Genomic DNA, 22,558 nt, shown 5'->3' on the forward strand with positions numbered 1-22,558 from the left:
CTGAAAAAATGTCCATCTCTGGTGAGAGAAGTGGACATGCAAAGTCATGAGGCCCAAAGGTCTCCAAAAGACTTCTCCACGAAAGTCTACAATTCACCTTATAATTAAATTGCCCAGAGTCAAATAATTTTGAAAGAACCAAGAGAAAAGTGATTTGGCACATTCAAGGAAGCCTCAATAAGATAGGGAGCTCCCATAAGACTATTAATGGAGGGTGTAGAATGATATATTCAAAATATTGAAAGAAAAATAAAATTCCAGCCAACAATACTTTACCCAACAAAGCTGTCCTTCAGAAATGAAGATGAGATAAAGATTTTTCGAAACAAAAGTGGAGGTGGCTCATGGCCACTATACCAGCCTTACTAATGCTGATAAGAATTCTCCAATTTGAGATGAAACATTCTAATTAGTAAAGCCTAAAAATACTTTCAAAGTCAGAATTCTCTAATATTGCAATGATGTTGCATAACTCTGATATAAAAGTTTTTAAAAGTATTTTAAACAATGACAGTAATTTCATATTAGAAATGAAATAAAAAAGATATAAATTATAACATCAATAACCTTAAAAGTGAGGGAAGAAGAATTAAAAGCCTACAGATATTGTATGCAATAAAAGTTGTTAACAACTTAAATAGAAAGTCAGCATTGTGGCTAGCAGGTAAAGCTGACCCCTGTGACACCAACATCCTATATGTGCACAGGTTCAAGTCCTGGCTGCTTCCTGCTAATGCATCTGAGAAAGCAGCAGTGGATGGCCCAAGTGCTTGGGCACTGGAACTCATTAGTCTGGCCCAGCCCTGGCCATTGCGGCCATCTGGGGAGTGAACGATAGATGGACAATCTCTCTCTTTCTCGCTCTCTCTCTGTCTCTCTGTCTCTGTCTCTCCCTCTTTCTGTGTGTAACTCTGCCTTTCAGATAAATAAGTCTTAAAAAATAGAAAGTTATAACTATACAATATTTTAAGAAAGCCTCACAGTAACCACAAAGGAAAAACCTATAGTAAGATATACAAAAGATTAACAGAAAGAAATCAAAACATATCATCACAAAAAGTCATCAGATCACAGAGGAAAGTATCAAAAGAGGAAAACATATCAAAGGAAATACAAAACAGTCATAATACAACAAAATGGAAAGTGTAATTTCTTACCTGTTAATAATTATACTTTAAATATAAAAACATTAGACTTCCTAGTAAAAAAGACATAGAATGGGCAAATAGATAAAAACAAATACACAAGCAGACAAGATCCAATCTAACGGAGATCTGCTTTGGTTTAAGTATGTTCAAAGACTCACTGTGAAGGAATGGGGTAAGATATTCTGTGCAAATGGTAATCAAAAGAACAAAAGTGGCTACTGTTTTAACCGAAAAATGGGGTTTAAATTAAAAAAAGTTGAGACTATGACAGTTTTTATATAATGAAAAGAATTCAATCAATCAAGAAGATACAACAATATAAATATACAATAAGCACTTACATGCCTAAATGTATAAAACAAATGCTAACAAGTGAAAGGAGTAGTAAACAAATCCTTTAATATTAAGAGACAGTAATGCCTCCTCACAACACCAAACAGATCATCAGACAGAAAATCCATAAGGAACCCAGCAGATTTGAATCACACCATAGACCAAATGGATCTAACAACATGTACAGAACTTTTCATCCATTAGCAGCAGAATACATATTTTTTCTCAAGTGCACACGAAACATCCTCCATGATAGATTAAATGTTAGACTACAAAACAAATTAAAACAAATTCCAAGAAGATTGAAGTCATATGAAGTATCTTTTATGACTACAGTTATACACAAAACTAGAAATCAATAAGAGGAATAAAATTGGGAAATTTGAAAATATGTAAAATTAAGCAACACTTTCCTGAGCAACCTCATCAGGTCAAAGAAGAAATAAAAAGGGAATATGAAAAGATCTTAACAAAAATGAAGGTGGGAAATGAAAAATCAAAACACTTGTGATGCAGTGAAAGCATTTCTAAAAGGAAAAATTATAGCTATGAATGTCTATATTAAGAAAAATTCTCAAATTAACAACTTAACTTTATGCCTCATTGAACTAGAACAAACTAAGCCCAAGGTTTGCAAAAGGAAAGAAATGATAAAGATGAAGAAAGAAAGGAATTAGATAACAGAAAAACAGTAGAAAATGTCAGTGAAACTAAAAGTTTTGACTTTGTGGAGAGAAGATTGACAAACTTTTACCCAACAATTTTTACAAAAGGGAGAAGACTCAAATAATTGGAGTTATAAATGAAAGAGGAGACACTATATCAAATGTCCTAGAATTACAAAGGATCATAAAACACCATGAATAATGTGTTACATCTTGCATAACCTATAAGAGATGGATTAATGCCTAAAAACATACCACCTACCAACACTGAACAATGATGAAATACAAAGTCTGAACAGACCATTAACAACAGATGATTGAGTCCATAATCAAAAATTTCCCAACAAAGAAAATTCCAAATTATATGACTTCCCTGGTGAATTTTACTGAATTTTTAAGAAGAATTAATGTCAGTCTTTCTCAAACCTTTCCAAAAGACTGAAGAAGAAGGAACACTTCTAAAGTCATTTCACAATCCATTTTACAAGTCATTTACAATATTACCCTAATATCAATGCCAAATAATGACATTACAATAAACTCAATTATAGTCCAGTATAACTGATAAATACAGGAATCACAATGATATGAATTAATGTGGGATCAAAATGACCCTGAGTTAATAAAGCAGTGTTGACTAAGAAGAGCAAAGTTGGGTACATCATAGTTTCTGATTTGAAACTATGTTACAAAGCTGGAGTAATTAGGACAGTGTGGTACTGGCACAAAACAAGAAACATGAACTGATAGAATAGAGAGCTTGGAAATAAACCCATAAATAAATGGTGCTCAGCTAATATATGACAAGCCATCAAGAATAAGTACCCAATGGGAAAATGATCATCTTCAATACATGGTACTGGGCAAACTAGATGCAACCTTGGGAAAGAGTGAAATTAACCACCTATCTTCATTGTTCACAAAAGGTAACTAGAAATGAATAAAAAGTTAAATATCAGACCTCTCTCTGTAACTCTGTCTTTCAAATAGATAAAATAAATATTTAAAAAAACACCTACAATAAAATATAGGTGTAACCTCCCTGACACTGGTCTCAGCAATGTTTTGTTTTTGCTTTTGTTTGGCATATGATACCAAAAGCACAAGAAATATATCTGAGGAAGTCAAACTAAAAAGCTTATGCACATCAAAGGAAACGATCAGCAAAATAAAAGGCAACAATGAAATAAGAGATGATATTTGCAAATCATATATGTGATAATTATATAAAAGGAACTCAATTCAATAGCCAAAAAGCAAATAATTTGAATAAAACTTGGAAAAGGACTTCACAGATGTTTTTCAAGATGGCCAACAGTTACATTCAAAGAGGCTGAATATCACAAATCAACAGGGAACTGCAAATCAGAACAAAACAAAACAAAAAATCTTGTTTCTGGGACTGAAGATTGTCTGGAAAAGGACATAAGCAAACTTCTTTAATGAACAACTTAATACATTATCCCTCTTAGTAGTTGTTTTTTGTCTGTTCTACTTAATATGACTGGTTTAATTAATACACAGTTATTCTTAAGTGTTGAAATTTAACTGAAATGTGATCCCTGTTAAACATAAGAGTGGGAATAAGAGAGGGAAGAGATGTACAATTTGGGACATGCTCAAGATGACTTGCCCCAAATGGTAGAGTTAGAAACATACCAGGGGACTCCAATTTAATCCCATCAAGGTGGCATGTACCAATGCCATCTTACTAGTCCAAGTGATCAATTTCAGTTCACAATTGATCATAATGAAAGGACTAAGAGTCAAAGGGAGCACATAAACAAGTGTAGTACCTGCTAATACTAACCAATAGAATAAATAAAGGGGAGAGTGATCCAACATGGGAAGCGAGATACTCAGCAGACTCATAGAATGGCAGATGTCCTAAATAGCACTCTGGCCTCAGAATCAGCCCTAAAGGCATTCGGATCTGGCTGAAAAGCCCATGAGAGTATTTCAGGCATGGAAAGCCAAGACACTCAGGCAAAAAAAAAAAAAAAAAAAAAAAAAAAACAAACCTAAATGAAAGATCTCTGTGAGTGAGATCCCAGTGGAAAGAACAGGTCTTCAAAGAAGGAGGTACCTTTCTCTGAAGGGAGGAGAAAACCTCCACTTTGACTATGACCTTGTCTAAACAAGATAAGAGTCAGAGAACTCAAGGGGCTTCCATAGCCTTGGAAACTCATGACTGGAGCATAGGGAGATTACTGATGCCATAAACAGGAGTGTCAATTTGTAAAGCCAACAACAGGAGTCACTGTGCACTTACTCCTCATGTAGGATCTCTGCCCTTTAATGTGCTGTACATTGAGATTTAATGCTATAGCGAGTACTCAAACAGTATATTTCACTTTGTGTTTCTATGGGGGTGCAAACTGTTGAAATCTTTATTTAATGTATACTAAACTGATCTTCTGTAAAAAAAAAAAAAAAGAAGAAGAAGAAGAAATTATCAATTCCCAACTTGACTCTCACTGGGATAAAACATGACAATAGGTCTGATCTGATTTCATCATCATTTAAAAAATCATCTATTATTTTTCACTTTATGTTTCTGTGTGGGACCAAACTGTTGAAATCTTTACTTAATGTATGCTAAACTGATCTTCTGTATATAAAGAGAATCGAAAATGAATCCTCATGTGAATGGAAGGGGAGAGGGAGTGGGAAAGGGGAGGGTTGTGGGTGGGAGGGATGTTATTGTGGGGGAAGCCATTGTAACCCATATTCTGTACTTTGGAAATTTATATTCATTAAATAAAAGTTAAAATAAGATATTTATTTATTTATTTGAAAGGCAGAGTTACAGAGAACAATTTTTCATTCCTTTGCTCATTGCCCAAATAGCCATAACAACTGGAGCTGGGCCGGTACGAAGCCAGGAGCAAAGAGCTTTCTACAGTTCTCCCATGTGAGTGCAGGAGCCCAAGCACTTGGGTCATCCTCTGCCACTCTCCCAGGCCAGTAATAGGGATCTGGATCAGAAGTGGTACAGCTGGGATGGGAACTGGTGCCCATGTGGGATACCGGTGTCATAGGTGGCAGCTTTACCTGCTATGCCATAATGCAGTCCCCATAAGCAAACCTTTTGTAGAAAGGGAAATGTTTTTTATTTTGATCTGAATGTAGGTTTTCCAAGGTTACCAAAAGTTTTTATTTGTAAAAGCTCATGAAACTATACAATTGAGACTTACCTAGGTAGAAGCCTTCTGCTGTAGTGAATTAAGTATCCCATCTTGAAGTTCTCATTCAAGCCCTGGGTGTTCCACTTCTTTTCCAGATCCTTCCTAATGCCAAGAAAGACAGTGCATGATGGTTCAGGTACTTAGGCCACTGCCACCCACATGGGAGACCCAGATGGAATTCTGGTCCATGTCAACATTTGGGGAGTGAACCAACCCATGGAAGATTCTCTATCTATCTATCTATCTATCTTTTTAAAAGATATATAATATATATTTATATATAATAGGTAATATATATATTTAAAGATATATATATATATATATCTTTTAAAAATTCTCTTAAATACATATGTAAAATTCCACTAGCCTAGAACGTGGCGCAGGCTCCTTGCCATAAAACTTTCTAAAATTAGGTGGTCTAGGAAAAGCTCTTCTTCAAAAATGAGTACTGAAAAATAAACCCACACCATGTGTCTGCAAATATATTAGAATGAAAGAAGAGGGAAGACACAGGAAAAGTAAATGATAGGAGGAAAGTTTCACCAGAGATAATTTGCTAAACAAAAGATAGAAAAATTTTACTATGAATTTAAAATATTAATCGTATAATCACCTCTAAAAGGCACTGTGAGTGGTAGAAATAAGTGTGAAGATTTAGTGTAAAATGTGAGACAATATTATCAGATAAAAGCTTGCTGGCAGATAAAGCAAGGAAGTAAAAGAAATCATCACAGAAAAATGTATATGTTTTGATAATTTCGTGTGTGTGTATTATAGTTAATCAAATTGTATACTTTAAAATGTTGAACTTGGGGAAAGCATTTGCCCAGCAGTTAAATGGCTGGTTGGCATGCCCACACCTCATGTTGAAGTGCTTGGGTTGGAGCCTGGCTCTACTCAGGACTCCAGCTTCCTGCTAATGTGCACCCCAGGAGACTGCAGATGGTGGCTCAAGTAGCTGTGTCCCAGCCACTGTGTGGGAGATCTTGACTTGGTTCCTGGCTACCAGATTCTGCCTGGCCTTTCCCTGGCCATTAACTGGCATTTGGTGGGTGAACCAGCAGGTGAAAGCTCTCTTTTCTCTGTTTGTCTCTATCTCCCTGCTTCTTAAATAAATAAATATTCATAAATATGTTGATATTATTGCATATAATTATGTCTTTTACAATAAATTAAAGAGAGAAAGAACATATATATGAATACATATAATAATATGTATGAATCTTAAGAACCTCATGTTAACTAAAAAAATCAGACATGAAGGGCTGGTGTTGTGGCATAGCAGGTAAAGCCACCATTTGTGACACCGGCACCCCATATCAGTGCTGGTTCATGTCTGGCAGCTCCAGTTCTGATCCAGCTCTCTGCTAATCACCTTGGAAAGCAGTGAAAGATAATACAATACTTGAGCCCCTGCCCCCAATGTGGGAGACCCGGATGAAGCTCATGTTTCCTGGCTTCAGTTCATTCTCTCTCTCTCTCTCTCTCTCTCTCTCTCTCTCTTTCTCTCTCCTTTTCTCTGTAACTCTTTCAAGTAAATAAATCTTATAGAAATCACACATGAAAGAGTACATAATATTTTTTTTCATTTGTGTGACATTGTAAGGCAGGCAGAATTAAGATAATATAAATCAAAAGTGTTGCTTACTGAGTGTGGAAGGAGTTGACTAAGAAGTGACATCGAGGAAATGACTGGAAGATGAAGATTTCTGACTTCAGGTTGGTAGTTACACAGATGCATACAACTTCCAAAACTTATTAAACTAAACTGTTAAAAATCTGTACTTCATTCTGATTATGCCCCAATTTTTTAACAAAGCATATTGGGGGCAAATGGATTTATGGAGCAGATGACAAGATTCAATATACATATAACTGGAATCTTAAAAAACAAACCAAAACAATGGAATAAAACAAATATATTGAATGCTGTCATCTAAAATTGTTTCCAGAAATGAAAAATCTCTTAATAATATAGTATATATATAATAATAATAATAACATGAAGCCATTGAGTTGATAGGGGCAGGCATTTGGTTCAGCTATTAAGACACCACTTGGGACTCTCACGTCTCATATCAGTGTGTCTGGGTTCAATTCTTGGCTATGCTTCTGATTCCAGATTTCCCTGCAATTGTGCACCGTGAGAGGCAGTAGATGATGGCATAAGTAATTGGGTCTCTACCAATCATATGGGAGATCAAGATGGAGTTCCAGATGCCAGGCTTCAGCCTGGCCTAGTCCCAGCAGTTGTGTGCATTTGGGGAGTGAATGAGTCAGTAGATGGAAGATCTATCCCTGTATATCTGTCATGCACTGGATATATTATAGTTTCTGGACTTGTAAAGAACGGTTAAGTAAAATGTTCATGTCAGTTTTACAGGGCGGGAGTGGAGTGGAGGGGTTGGGGAGGGGTGGAGAGCAAAAACCAAAGTGAGAGAAATCTGAAAGTCTCCAGAGCTCAGGTGGTGTGAACTCTTTGGGAACTGCAGTGCGGTTCTACTTCTCCTACTTCCTAATCCTGCCTTCTTAAGTTTACTGTGTATTTCCTAATTGTACTCCTCCATAAATTCACTCTTTCCCTGTCTTTCTGCCTTTCAAATAAAATGAAAAAGAAAACTACATATATATATATATATGCAGATAGAATTCAAGAGCACATCAAAAAATAATATCACAACCAACTGAAATTTATTCTAGAGATGCAAGGATAACTCAATTCTAAGAAAATTACTGGGGCTAGCGCTGTGATGTAGCAGGTGAAGCCCTCACTTGCAGTGCTACCATTCCTATGGGTGCCAGTTTGAGTCCCGGCTGCTCCACTTCCAACCCAGCTCTCTGCTATGGCTGGAAAAGCAGAGGAAGATGACCCAAGTCCTTAGGCTCCTGCACCCGCATGGAAGACCCAGAAGAAACTCCTGGCTCCTGAGTTTGGATTGGCACAGCTCCAGCCATTGCAGCCATCTGGGGAGTGAACCAGCAGATGAAAGACTTTCTCTCTCTCTCTCTCTCTCTCTCTCTCTCTCTTTCCCTTTCCCTTTCCCTTTCCCTTTCCCTTTCCCTTTCCCTTTCCCTCTGCCTCTCTGTAACTTTGCCTTTCAAATAAATAAATAATTTTTTTTAAATTATCACTAATTCTAGTAATACATTTATGATAGTAATGTAGCAGTCTGTATGGGCGCTAAATTGGATTAAGATAATTTGATATCAGTTTCTGGAAGACATAAAAGTATATCATTACTTTTTTTAAAAGATTTCTTCATTAACATTATTTATTTATTGGAAAGATAAAGACAGACAAAGATTTCCCATTGCCTGGTTCACTCCTCAGATGTCTGCAAAAGCCAGGACTGGACCAGGCTGATGCCACAAGCCAGGAGCTTAATCTGGATCTCCTATGTGGGTATTAGTGACCCAAGTACTTGAGCCATCACCTCCTGCCTCCCTGGGTCCACAAGAAGCTGGAATAGGGAATAGAGCTGGGGCTCAAACCCAGGCACTGTGATATGAGATGCCAGTGATCTAAGTAGCATTTTAGCTACTAGTCCAAAACACCCACCCCAGTTAGTTTCTTGATATATTATCATATCACTGTGTTGACTCAGAGTTGATGGAATGATTCCAGGGAAATAGAAGGACTAACACTAAAATCAAGAAAAAGTCGAATATGTTCACAATGTAAACATATCTAAGATTGTTCAAAAAATTTGACCAGTTATAAAAGGAAAGAGAAAGAATTTAGAGGTATAAAAATAGGAAAATGAGAAATAAAACTCCAACTCTGAATGCCTGGAAGCTAAAGAAGAAACATCAGAACAACTTGCATCACAAATAAGAAAATAGCTGCAAGAATCAGTGTTGGAAGTAGCCAAAGTAGTATAAAAAGTGAAATGCCGGGCCGGCGCCGCGGCTCAATAGGCTAATCCTCCGCCTAGTGGCACTGGCATACTGGGTTCTAGTCCCGGTCAGGGCACTGGATTCTATCCCGGTTGCCCCTCTTCCAGGCCAGCTCTCTGCTGTGGCCCGGGAGTGCAGTGGAGGATGGCCCAAGTCCTTGGGCCCTGCACCCCATGGGAGACCAGAAGAAGCACCTGGCTCCTGGCTCCTGCCTTCGGATGGGCGCAGTGCGCCGGCTGCAGCGCGGTGGCCATTGGAGGGTGAACCAATGGCAAAAGGTTCTCTCTCTCTCTCTCACTGTCCACTCTGCCTGTAAAAAAAAAAAAAAAAAAAAAAAAAAAAAGGTAAAATGCCCAGGAATAAGCTAGATCTGTAAAGAGAAAAATTTTAAAGTGATCCTTAGAAACCCAGACTTACATAGAAAGAAATACTATATTCTTTCGTTAGGAAAACTCAACACCCTGCAGTGTTAACATAACCCAAATAAAATGTCATGTAAATAAAATTACCAGTATGATTTCAGGGTTGGTAGGGGATCACAGGCTGATTTTGCAAGTCATATGTAAAACTATAGAAGCAAAAATATCCAAGAAAAATCTGGTGTTGAGAGAACAGTAATAAGAGAGTAATCAGACTAATCAGATGTTAAAATTTATTATGAAGACTTACTAGTTAAAAGAAAGCTTTACTAATAGAAGGAGAGGTGGAACAGAATAGGAAGTTGAGAAACTCACCTTATGAAATTAGTGGGGAGAAATAGACTACTTGCCAAGTGGTGATACGATGATAATTTTATAAAGGATTACAAGTGGATAAAATATTTCAGACTGAAAAAACATGTGTCAGAGAAAAAAAAGCATAGTTTGAAAATATGATGCAGTAGGTTAATCCTCCACCTGTGGTTCCGGCATCCCAAATGGATACCGGTTCTAGTCCCGACTGCTCTTCTTCCAATCCAGCTCTCTGCTATGGCCTGGAGAAGCAGCAGAAGATGGCCCAAGTGCTTGGGCCCCTGCACACACATGGGAGACCAGGAAAAAGCACCTGGCTCCTGGCTTCGGATCAGCACAGCTCCAGCCATTGCGGCCATTTGGGGAGTGAACCAGTGGAAGGAAGACCTTTCTCTCTGTCTCTCCCTCTCGCTGTCTGTAACTCTACCTCTCAAATAAATAAATAAAATCTTTAAAAGAAAACAGGCCTTATACCTCATTGTGGGATATGATTCTTAAAAGTTTCCCAGTAAAATCAAAAGGGAGAAAGGAAAAGATTCATTAATTTGTATACATAAAAATTTCCTTGGTATAAAATACTATAATTTCTCAAAAGAATAAATTACAAAAGCATTTGGATATATAAAAGAGTAAAAATATAATTTCCTTAACGTGTAAAGAACTCCTGTAAGTCACTAAGAAAAACAGAAAAAGTGACAAAATAAAATGATCTCTTAAAAGTAATTCTCGGCCGGCGCTGCGGCTCACTAGGCTAATCCTCCACCTTGTGGCGCCAGCACACCGGGTTCTAGTCCCGGTCGGGGCGCCAGATTCTGTCCCGGTTGCCCCACTTCCAGGCCAGCTCTCTGCTGTGGCCAGGGAAGTGCAGTGGAGCATGGCCCAAGTGCTTGGGCCCTGCACCCCATGCCATCGGATCAGCGCAGTGCGCCGGCCGCAGTGCGCCGTCCATGGCAGCCATTGGAGGGTGAACCAACGGCAAAGGAAGACCTTTCTCTCTGTCTCTCTCTCTCACTGTCTCAGCTTCATTTATAGTAAGAAAAAAATGAAACAAACATATAGTGAAACAAACTACACTGAAATTCCAGACTGATGTTTTGCTAATTATGTACAGAAGTGGGTACTTTCCTGCACTCTTTGTAGAAGTTTATATGGGTACTGTCTTGAAGGTTGAACAGGGATAGAAATAACAGCTATCAAAATTACAGTTGCACATGCTTTTAAGTCCCAGCTACTTCACTTTTAGGACTATATCCTAGAAACACAAAGTTGATAAATAAGCACCATTATTTATTGCAACATTCCTTGAGCTAGCCAAATATTGAAAAAAAGAGCCCAAACCTCCACGTAATCTGCTGCCAGCTCTCAGTACTATGCACTGGGACACAGACCACCTCTCCATCCAGGAGAGGAGTATGTTTCTCTTACACACACGCAGGCGTGGTATGGACTGATATTTATTGCTTTCTCAGAAGGGGAGCTTAAAGACTTCTGGGAAGCAATCTGAGATTCTTTTCCCAATCCTTTATTGTTGTCTTATCCACACATAATATAATTGCAGTTTTAACCACTCCTTCTGCAGCATTTCTAATCCATTTTTAATAAAGTAAGAACAACTCTTTCTGAAGTTGTCTTTCATCCGTTTGTTTCATAATTAAATGAGTTATGTGACTAACCTGTTAACAGTGCATGCATATAAGTTTAGGAACAGATACAACTAACTCTTAGAGTCAGGTCAATTAATGGGAATAGTGGTTTGGCTCTCCACAAGCCTCACCCACCAAGATGTCAGTTTGCTACACTGGAAGGAGAGCTTTGGTTAACCCAGCAAGTTTGGTTAAATAGTCATTTAACTTTTTTTTTCTTTAACTTTTTTTTCTTTTCTTTTTCTTACATACTGACAATAAATAAAAAGTTGTCCATTACATTGCAAAATGAATAAAATCAAAGTAATCTTAATAAAAAATGATTTGCTTGTGTCTTCACATTGTTATGTCATGACTGCTTTGTCTTCTTTATGATTTCCATATGAGTGCACATTCTTTCCAATATTTTGCAGGGTTTGGTCAAAGAGTTACAAAAAGAGGTCCATGTGATAAGAAGACAAATCAGAGAGCTAAAAAAAATGCAGAAAAACAGGGTTGCTTGTAAAACCTCAACCCATAAAGCCCAGACCTTGGCAGCTTCTATCCTGAACATTTCACGGTCAGATCTAGAGGACATATTGGACACAGAAGATGAAGAGGTAAGATCATTTAAGTGTGCATCAGTAAAGATCTCATTGCTCATTGAATTTAAGTTCATATTTTATTTGATTATAATTCTTAGAATCTCATATTTAAGATAATATTCATTAAGGTAAGATTTTTAAGTTGTCAATTCACAAAACCTTTAGAGAAACCTATTGTATAATATAGAAATAAGTTGGTGGACAGAACATTTTAAATTGCTTGTTTGTAATTCAAGTCAGTTATCCTCCTCTGCTCCATTTTCTTTAATTTAGTTAATCATATTATATATCTTGTAAGTGATATTTTTAATTAAACTAGTTTGAATGGATTTAGTTAAGCATGGTCACCATTGATTGAATATTTTTCTCCCATGTGAGAGATTTTTAAGAAGTGGTGAATCTATTGACTTTCCTGGCTAACTTCAAAATTATTGTTGATCAATATATTCTTGAAAATATATTTATTGCTTTAAATTAGGTGAACTATTCCGGTGTGAGTGAACTTGTATGCATGTGTCTGTGACTCTTCAGTAGCATATCACAGCTCCCGGGATCACTGCATGTGTGGCATGGCCGCTATTTCATAACCAGCAGAGTCTCACCTGCTCAGTCTTCAGTGAAGCTTTTGGAGAATGCTCAATCCTGTTGCCCTGTGCCTCTGAACTTTAATCACAAATATTATAATTTTTATTGTTTGGAAATATTAAAGAGATAATGGCACTAGTAGCATCCCAATAAAGATTTGCTCAAAGCATAAATAAATCAGTAGACTTAAATGTTTGTATGTGACCATCCTCTGTCTACCCCCCAGACCCCCGCCTCACCATCAGCTTCTAAAACACCTTTCAGAATAGAGACAATCTATAATTTGTAAAGGTTTTTACACTGTCAAGAATTCTTTGAAAAGAGGCCAAAGGAATCCTGCGGAGATTATCTCCATCTTATGGTGAACAGGATGATGAATTATCAGTTTCCTGTTTTCAGCAATTTTATCACAGTATCTGTGACTTGCTACCAAATTCTGAACTTTTAAATGTAAGAGAATTATCAGATACAGTATCAAATATAAGCCATATGGGAGGGGTTGGCATTGTGGTATAGTGAGTAAAACCACTGCCTGCAACACTGGCATCCTAAATGGGTGCTAGTTTGAGTCCCAGCTGTTCCACTTCCTATCCAGTTCCCTGTTTATGACCTGTAAAAAGCAGTGGGAGATGGCCCAAATGCTTGGGCCTCTGCCATCCATGTAGGAAACTCAGAAGAAAGCTCCTGGCTCCTGGCTTCAGCCTGGCCCAGCCCTGGCCACTGTGGCCATCTGGGAAGTGAACCTTCAGATGGAAGATCTCTCTCTGTCTCTCCCTCTCTCTTTGTAACTCTGAATTTCAAAATAAATAAATAAATCTTTTTGTTTTTTAAAGACATGGGAGATAATAGCATGTCTGGCCAGGATGTTAGCTATCTTAATACAAACATGTAATTAAAATGTGTTGATTGATAATGAGAAACGTAACCAAATATTGAGACTGAGGCCTCTGCTGTTGCTAGAGGCTTTAAAACAAGTAGATTTAGTAGAATTCATGTTGGATGTGTATGCATGTAAGTGCACAACTATGTATGTACTTGCATAAATAAACATGTGTATGTATTCTAGAACACAGAGCTACTGCCTTTGATTGGTCTCTAAAATGCCCTCTATGGGCTAACAGAAAGAAGTACTCCCTTTGGATGGGCAAATTTGAAAAAGTTATCCCATTTGAATATATGAATTAGAAAAAGGTCCCTATAGTCCCAAAAACTATGTGCAGTGAAGACAGTGCAGTGAAGAAATGCCACCTCTGCCTCTGGCCAGGTGCAGTCTGAAACCAGGGTGCACAGCACTGCAGTATGCATTTCACACACTTAAAAGAAGGCCCTCCCAGAAGAAGAAGGACTACAGTATCAATACAGTGTTCTAGATAGGATCAGTGCACCTTGGTATGTTTAATTATAGATCAGAACTTACCTAGAGTGATCATCTTACACATTTTTCAGAAGTATAAGGAATTGAGTGCCTTGCCCAAACAGAGCTCAGACCAGCTAACTTGTGTTTTTTAAACTATATCACACTACATAGTAAGTTCATGTCAAAAACTGTGACAGCCTGAGCAGACGTTTAATGGTTAACACACCAGCTTCCCACAGCAGATTACCTAGGTTGAATTCTCGGCCCCAGCTCCTGACTCCAGTTTCTGCCAGTGCACACTGGGAGACCGTAGTGATGACTTGGGTAGTTGGATCCCTGCCACCCACATGGAAGACCTGCATTAAGTTCTCAGTTCCTGCCTTTGGCTTTGCCCCAGCTCCTGTTGTGGTAGGCATCTGGGCACAGAACCAGAGGATTAGAGCAAAGTGAGTGAGCTAATGCTCTCCCCCCCCGCCCCCGCCCCACTCCGCTTGTTTCCCTTCCTCCCTGTGTGTGTCTCTGTCTTTCTCTCAAATAATTTTTAAATACCTGCAATAGCCTCTACCTGCATTGTATGATACCTGGTATACAATAAATTTCAACAAATGTTAGTTTTCAAGTGATTCCCTTTCTTGGTCAGCCAAGTTATGATTTTAAGTGTCTCATCTGCATATGTAAGTACATTATGATTTTCAGAAACATTTCATCTTGATACTTGATGGGTGCAAATATTTAGTGACTTGTTTACTTACAGCACTTTATTTTGGAGTGGCCCTTGCCTGTCAGTAACCTACTGAATATTTTAAATCAACAAGTATTTAAATATACCAGAGTCATTCCATGTTCTACAATATTTGTAATTGTAGCAGTTAGCCCTTAGTTATTTGTTGAAAATCAGTGTAAGGTTTTATGTTATTCATCTGCAAATGATTCTTTTAAACCCCTCTATCTTACTTCTCATTTCATTTTAATCATTTTCACCCCATCTCAGTCCTGACTTTGAGTTCCACTGTGAAGGAAAAAAATGAAATATTTTTGGATTATGGATAAAACTTTGTGAATTAAATATGAAAGAGCATAGATTTAAACATCTCTTCATTGAGGGGACAAGTGGCCCTTTGCTGAAGCTGATTCTACTGTCACACTTCTAAATTCATTCTATATCTACGTCTGTGGTCAAGTTCATAGGCGTGGCATTAGCACCTGTGTTTTTATTTTCTTCTTTTAGGAAATTGAAAAGACAAAGATGGATGCTGAAAATGACAAGGAATGGCTGTTGTACATTCAGAAACTTCTTGAAGGACAGGTATTTCATTGTTCTGCCTCACATATTAAAACCTGCAAGTAAAAATTTCAAGCCTAACAGTTTGACTAGATGTCTAACTTTCTGTAAACATTTACCCATTATTTATTCTGATAGGTAGGCAGGAAAGTTAACCCTCTATTTGTACTTTTGGACGTAACAAATGAAACTCATGCCTGGGGAAAGAGCCAACATGAGTCTTAACAAATGCATTAATTAAATTATTGAGTCAACCTCTATGCTTGCTAGACTGAAAAGGATGCATTCTCTTAGACCTCGTAGGAAAAGAGATTCTTTATTATGTGTCTTTAAAGTTAGTAGTTGATGTGGACACCTGAGGAGTTCATGGGTTTCAGTGACCTTTTGCTATGGACCTGTTTCCAGTCAATTCATGTTTTCCTCACAGCCAGACAGCTGTTTATTACTGTGTCTTCCCGCATTCTCTACAATATTTTCTACTGAGACCTCGAGCAGCTTGTTAGTGGGAAGTAAATATTGATTTGGCATCCTGTCAATGCAGAAAGAATGAAAAAATTTCCACCAGAGGCCCCTCAAACATTTTCCTATCGACGTTTTCTGGGCCGGGTGGAAAGCTGCATAGAGGATGACAAGGCCAAGACGAGTTGAAATCCCTGAGGGGTCTATTGAGACTGCTGCTGTGACCTGTGTGATACTTTTTCTTCCCTTTCAAGTATTTTTTTAATACACATATAGTCTGCTGGGATGTGCCCCTCTTGTAAGTGATCAAGGGCAGTTTATTGGCAGGTGAGAGCCCTGCTTTTCTAGTCATAGCCAGCTTTTGTTTTGACATCACTGACAGCACGTAATGTATTCTAAAACTTTTTCATTCTAGTTCCTTTTGCTCAACCTAATTGTTATTGCAAAAGTGACCTGAAATGAATGAAAGCTGAAACATATTTGTCAAAATCGCAAAACAGTGTTGTCCTGTGAGTTTTGAAATGCCATCATTAAATGTTTCTGTGTAAATTTTAAAAACAGCAGCTGCTATTAAATGCCATTATTTTACATTTTATATTAACAAATATTAGCTTCTGTGTTTTTTATGAAGTCAAGAATAAGTAAGTAGCGTATAACTATGCATATCTTTAGTATCAGTTTTGTGTATTCTTGAAACATTATCTAGAATCACTTCAATAAAAATAGGTGATTAGCAGTCTTTTGCCTAACGTTGTTTAAGTAAACATGCACTGCTACTAGACAAAGCCTTTTAGAATTGCAACCTGCTTTGGAAAAGAGAGGCCATTCCTTAATTGTGTTGTGTCAGAGAACCCCATTCAGTGTCTGGCATATCAAGGAGCTAAATAATGATTGTCATGAGTTTTTTTTTAAAGCTTGAAAATAAGCTTTATGATGAACTTTTTAAATGTTCACTTTGTAAATATGACTTTGTATTTTTAATTAGAAATCTAATTGACCTAAAAATAAACTCATATGTGTAGCTCTTTATTAGGTTTTACTAAAGCTATATGGATACAGGACCTGTTTGGTTTGAGGTTTTGTTGTTGTTATTGTTGTTCTTTTTGGCCAACACATGTTGAAGTATATACACGCATTCTACATTATCTGGATATATGCTTATTCTGTCCAGTTAGTGTAAAAAGCCCCATTGAAAATGGCATCCAACTGCTTAATACTGCAGTTTGATATAGTGCCTTTTTGTGCCACTGAGCCTGGACTCTGGAATATAATTGCCTGGCAGTATTGATTTAATTGCCCAGGTTTATTTGTGGACTCCTAATTATTGACTGGAGGTAAATTTAATGGAGCAGCCGTTATGAACACTGGGAAAGCGCTGCTGTTGCTGTTATACATAATGAACTGCGTCATGTGCCTTTAGATCATTTTTCAAGCTAATTTTATTCCACTGTGACAGTATGATAACATTTAAAAAGTCAAAGACTTTTTATTTTTATTACTGACATGGATGGTTTTGCTGATGTCTTTGAATTTTGTGAGAAAAAAATAGAGATTTCATTGGTTGCACTTGAATGTCACTTTATAATTACACCCAAGAGAAAAATCTATAAAATAGAAAACATCTTTTTTTAAGCCTACTTTTCTTCTCTTTCAGCAATTATATTTGTCCTGAATTTCAGAAAGTGTTTTCTTTGCTCACCAGTTTTGTTTTGCTTTGTTTTGTTTTTACAATATGAATTACACTTACAAGATTGTGTGGGAAAATGTCTATGTTCATTCATACATTTTGTTTAGTTTATAGCTTATTGGTCTTGTATATGAATTTGTAGGATCTTCAGATTTCAGGACAATTGAATGCATTGCCTAAAAAACACTAATTCAATATTGGTTCTTGGTTATTTTCAGAATAAGATTATAAGAAAACTTCCCTTTTGTCTTCATTCTTTTTTTTAGGTGCTGTATACAACATAATCCTAAGATTATCTGGCCCTATAATTTTGATTTTTATTTAAGAATTGGGCTGCAGAATTGTTTTTAAATTAAAAAAAATTGCATTCTTTTGATGAAATTTTGCATGGATAAAATATATATGGCAAAATAAAAAGCTGCTCTGCTATGTGACAATGTGAAATTCTATAATATAATCCTGACTGATACTGTTGACCAGCAGTACACGAGAACTAAATGATCTAAAACCTTATCTTGTACGTTTGATCCAGAATGCAAATACATGCACTCATTATTTCAAGTAGAACTGTTGCAACTGGTAATTCTACACACTTGTTATTTATTTGCAACTCATCATTGTCTCTGCAGATTTCTAGTGATAAGAACCACACTAAAAGAAATCTTGCTTAGAACTACTTCCTTTTCTCTATAGCATAGTTACCTTTAATTTCTTTGAATGTTTAATTGTATTAATTACTCTTTTATCATTAAAAATGTTCTTTTAAATTTACACTTTTTGGCAGAGAGAAAGAAGCAAGTTTACAGTTACAGTACAATGAGAGGAACTCCTAAAATTAGTTTGTACTTTAAAGAGTAGGGAAAAAATAGAGCTAAGAAAATATGGCTGGAACCAAGCTATGTAAGGTTTTGAGCTGGAAAGGGATCAGCATGTGCTTTAGAACAATATATAGAATTTTTGCAGACAAAAGAGAATAGGAGCAATAATATGTCCAGGTGAGGGACAAGAAAGTCTAGATGTGCCCTGCCCTTAGAAACTGGCCAGGGGCTGGTGTTGTGATGCAGCAAATTAATCTGCCACCTGCGAGGACGGTCTCCCATATCCGAGCGCCAGTTCAAGTCCTCGTTGCCCCACCTCCAATCCAGCTCCCTGCTGATGAGCCTGGGAAAGCAGCAGAAGATGGCTCAAGTGCATGGGTCCCTACCACCCATGTGGAAAACCTGGATGGGAGTTCTAGGCTCCTGGTTTTAACCTGGTCATTTTCTTGTATTGGAACCATATTAAAAATTCTTTCTTTTGACCTTCAGTTGTTGAGGTCTTGTTTTTCCTGTTTTTTGTTTGTTTGTTTGTTTGTTTTTTTTTAAGATTTATTTATTTGCTTGAAAGTCAGTTTCAGAGAGAGAGAGAGAGAGAAAATGAAAGCAAGATCTTCAATCTGCTGCTTTACTCTTCAAATGGCCGCAATGGCCATGGCTGGGCCAGGCTGAAGCTGGGAGCCCGGAGCTTCTTCTAGGTCTTCCATGTGAGTGGCAGGGGTCCAAGAACATAGGCCATCTTCCACTGCCTTTCCCAGGCCATTAGCAGGGAGATGGAACGCAAGTGGAGCAGCCGGGACACAAACCAGCACCTATATGGGATGCCAGCGTCAGAGGCAGTGGCTTAACCCACTATACGACAGCGCTGGCCCCTGTTGTTGAAGTTTTTAAGCTCAGACTTTGATCAGTGATTTTTCGCTTAGCTTTAAATATTCCTGTTCCTATGACTTACTTCCAATCTTGCAAATGCTGAATTTAAAACGGCTTACCCTCCCCAGTGTCCTCTCTGCAAAATATGCTTACCTTTGACAAGTAGAGAATGCCTACACTATGTCAGAGGGAAGGGTTTATAAATCTCCCTGGCTTTTGTAAATAGAGGCTGCTGCCAGCCTGAAGGTTAACAGAAAGTATCTCCTTGCGACTCTGAAGACATTTGCTCTGAGGTTATTTACCATGTTGCACCTATAGCATATGTGCTCACACACTTGCATACTCACACACTCACCCTCTCACACATAAAAACCCACACAGTCACCCACATGGACTTGAGGAATAAGTTATAAGATACAGCTGAAGTAACAAGAGCTAACATTCTCTATCCAGAAATTTGCTGTGATTTCTAAAATAGTTTGTTTAGCAATCTTGAACCTTCTTTTTTTCCACTCTTTTTTTTTTTAGGTTTTATTTAAGGCACACAAATTTCATGTATTCATGTATATAGATTTAAGAACATAGTAATACTTGCCACCCTACCCTCCTACTAGAAAAAAAAAAAAAGATATCTGTGGTTAAAGTTAAAAGGACCCATGAAATGAAATAGCTAAATTTTATTTGTAGTTATATTACTAGTTTTGCCTTGTAACTTTTATTTTTTCAGTAATTTTAATAGTTTTTTGGGTGTAGCTTTAGGACCTCTAATGTGTGTTCTTTCATTATAATAAAATGAAGATGTTTATAACTCTCTACAATTAAGTGGTGACCAAGTACAATCAGATTTCTACCTAGGAGTTCTGTATTCACAGCTGGTTAATAACAGCTGATTCAAATAACATCTCATTATTTGAAATTAGTTACTCATTCCACAAGCTTTTGTTCAACATCTATTATATGTGAAAGCGCTAGTCAGTGTGGCAGAGAAATGGGACAATTTAGGTCCTCAAAAGGCTTAAAACCTAAAATAGGAAAAAAAAAAAAAAAAAAAAAAAACAAGTGTTGGCGAGGATGTTGGGATCCTGTGCCTTAATAATAGAATTTAAATTGGCACAGTTTCTATGGTGGTTCCTCAGAAAATTTAAGCATAGAGTTATCATGTTATCCAGAAATTCCACCACTGAGTACATTGCCAACAGCATTGAAATCAGGGATCTCAAGGGGTATTTGTACCCCTGTATTCACATCAACATTATTCACAGCAGCCAAAAGTGTAAATATTCTAGATGCCTACTGATGGGTTAAAGGAAACAAAATATCATATATACCTACCACTGATTATTCAGCTTTCAAAAGGTATGAAGTACTGTAGAGACATATGCTACAACATGGATGAACCTTGAAGAAAGTCTTCTCTGTGCTTAATGAAATAAACCAAACCCAAAAGGACCACTACTATGTGACTCCACTTATAGGAGGCACATAGAGTAGTCAGATTCAGAGATGGAAAGGAGATTGGTGATTTCCAGAAAGTGGAGTTCCTGTTTAATGTGTCCAAAGTTTCAGTTTCTGAAGGTGAAAATATTCTGGAGATGGATGTGGTGAAAGGCTCTACAACAACATGGCTGTACTGAGTACCACTGAAGAGTATATTTAAATTTATTAAATAGTGCAATGTATGCTTTATCTATTTGATATAAAACAAAATTTATTTTAAAAAATCATAAACAAAGATTTACAGAAAATATATGGGGACCACAAGAATGTTCCTTTATATTATGAATTAATTGTTTTAATTGCGGACAGCAACATTATCTCCTTACTACCAAAATATTGGGATGCTCTTATTAAAGTTAACAGCCAAATTTCTGTAGCCAAATATAGTGTAGCTAAATTCTACCTTCCAATAGATAAGTTCCTTCAGGGCACAGTCAGTGAGCTTTTATCTCCTATAATATGCTAAAGGAAAGTAAAAAGTCAGTAAATTTTGCCCTAAAAATTTTGGATTACCCAGAGGATCAGCATAGAATAAATCACTTTCATTCTTAGACCTTGAAACTCAACCCGTAACCCCATTTTTTTTTAACATTCAAAGGATATCAGCAAGAACATTTTTCATGTAGATTTAGAACTAGGTTTTGCTTTGCCCTGCAGATAGCAGACCAAGATTTGTCAAAGGAAGCACTATGAAGTAATAAAATCAAAACGCCACGCTTTGAATCTTTGCATTGTAAAATATCTAAGCCAGCCAGTCTTCCAGAGCATGATCTCTGCCCTGTGGAATAATAATAAAGCCAGTGACTACTGAAGAAGTCCATTCATTTTCAGCTACACAAGCCTGAGACTCTTATTCAGTTTCGTCTTGTATTGACCAAAACTATCTCCCTGCAGTATACTTGCAATAGCTTATCGTCAAAAGACCTGGATTTGTGTCCTGTCTCACAGTAGCATGTGAAGCATTTAGCTCAAGGCAAGGAATTAGTGCCCCTTTAATTCAATATCTTCAATTATAAAAGAGAAAAAATTACCATACCACAGGCTTGTAATGATAAATAAATTAATACATGTAAAAATTCACTGTCACCAGTGAAAGTAATTTTACACCCTTAAAAAGAATAATGATAGTCGAGGCCACAGAAAAACAATTCTAGCTTAGTATTCCAGTGATTTCCTATGTCTAAGTATCACTTTCTTATTATTTATTTTAAAAGTACCTCTTTTTGCCAGACTTGGTACTTGTTACCCAAGAAGAAGCCTAGCCATTGCCTAGCATGTAGTAGGTGCATAATAAATACTTGTTTAATGCCCTCAGTGAACATAAATGATCCATCATTCACATTCATCCAGATTCTGTGATGAATTATATATATATATATAAGATTTTTATTTTTAATTAATTTATTTGAGAGGTAGTGTTACAGACAGAGAGAGGGAGAGACAGAGAGAGGTCTTCCATCTGCTAGTTCACTCCCCAAAAGGCCACAATGGCTGGAGTTGGGCCCAACTTAAGACAGGAGCCAGGATCTTCTTCTGGGTCTCCCACACAGGTGCAGGGGCCCAAGGACTAGCTTATGTTATTATATGTTATATATTATATTAAGCTTATATTATATTATACAGGGATGAATTATTTTTAAATCAAACTTAGTGATGGGCTAGCACTGTGGCATAGGAGGCTAAGCCTCTACCTGCAGTGCCAGCATCCCATATAGGTGCCAGTTCATGTCCTGGCTGCTTCTCTTCCAATTCAGCTCTCCCCTAATGGCCTGAGAAAGCAGTGGAGGATGACCCAGGTGCTTAGGCCCCTGCACCGC

The 22,558-nt window shown here is 37.2% G+C and overlaps 1 protein-coding gene across 11 annotated transcripts in view; it reads left to right on the forward strand.

Moving 5' to 3' along the window:
- Positions 1-22,558, forward strand: part of CNTLN (centlein) — a 388,354-nt gene that overhangs the window by 358,353 nt on the left and 7,443 nt on the right. For 9 of the 11 annotated variants that reach the window (XM_008254476.5, XM_070052688.2, XM_070052657.2 and 6 more), the window contains 2 exons: positions 12,019-12,204; positions 15,360-15,437. In XM_008254476.5, coding sequence (XP_008252698.5) covers positions 12,019-12,204; positions 15,360-15,437 — 264 coding nt within the window. Of the gene's footprint in view, positions 1-12,018; positions 12,205-15,359; positions 15,438-17,825; positions 18,866-22,558 lie in introns of those variants that run through there. The other 2 variants (XM_089317477.1, XM_089317479.1) reach the window with 1 other exon arrangement.

Source organism: Oryctolagus cuniculus, chromosome 1 (genome assembly GCF_051225735.1).
Source record: "Oryctolagus cuniculus isolate XC-2025 breed Fujian yellow rabbit chromosome 1, ASM5122573v1, whole genome shotgun sequence".
Classification (NCBI taxonomy): domain Eukaryota; kingdom Metazoa; phylum Chordata; class Mammalia; order Lagomorpha; family Leporidae; genus Oryctolagus; species Oryctolagus cuniculus.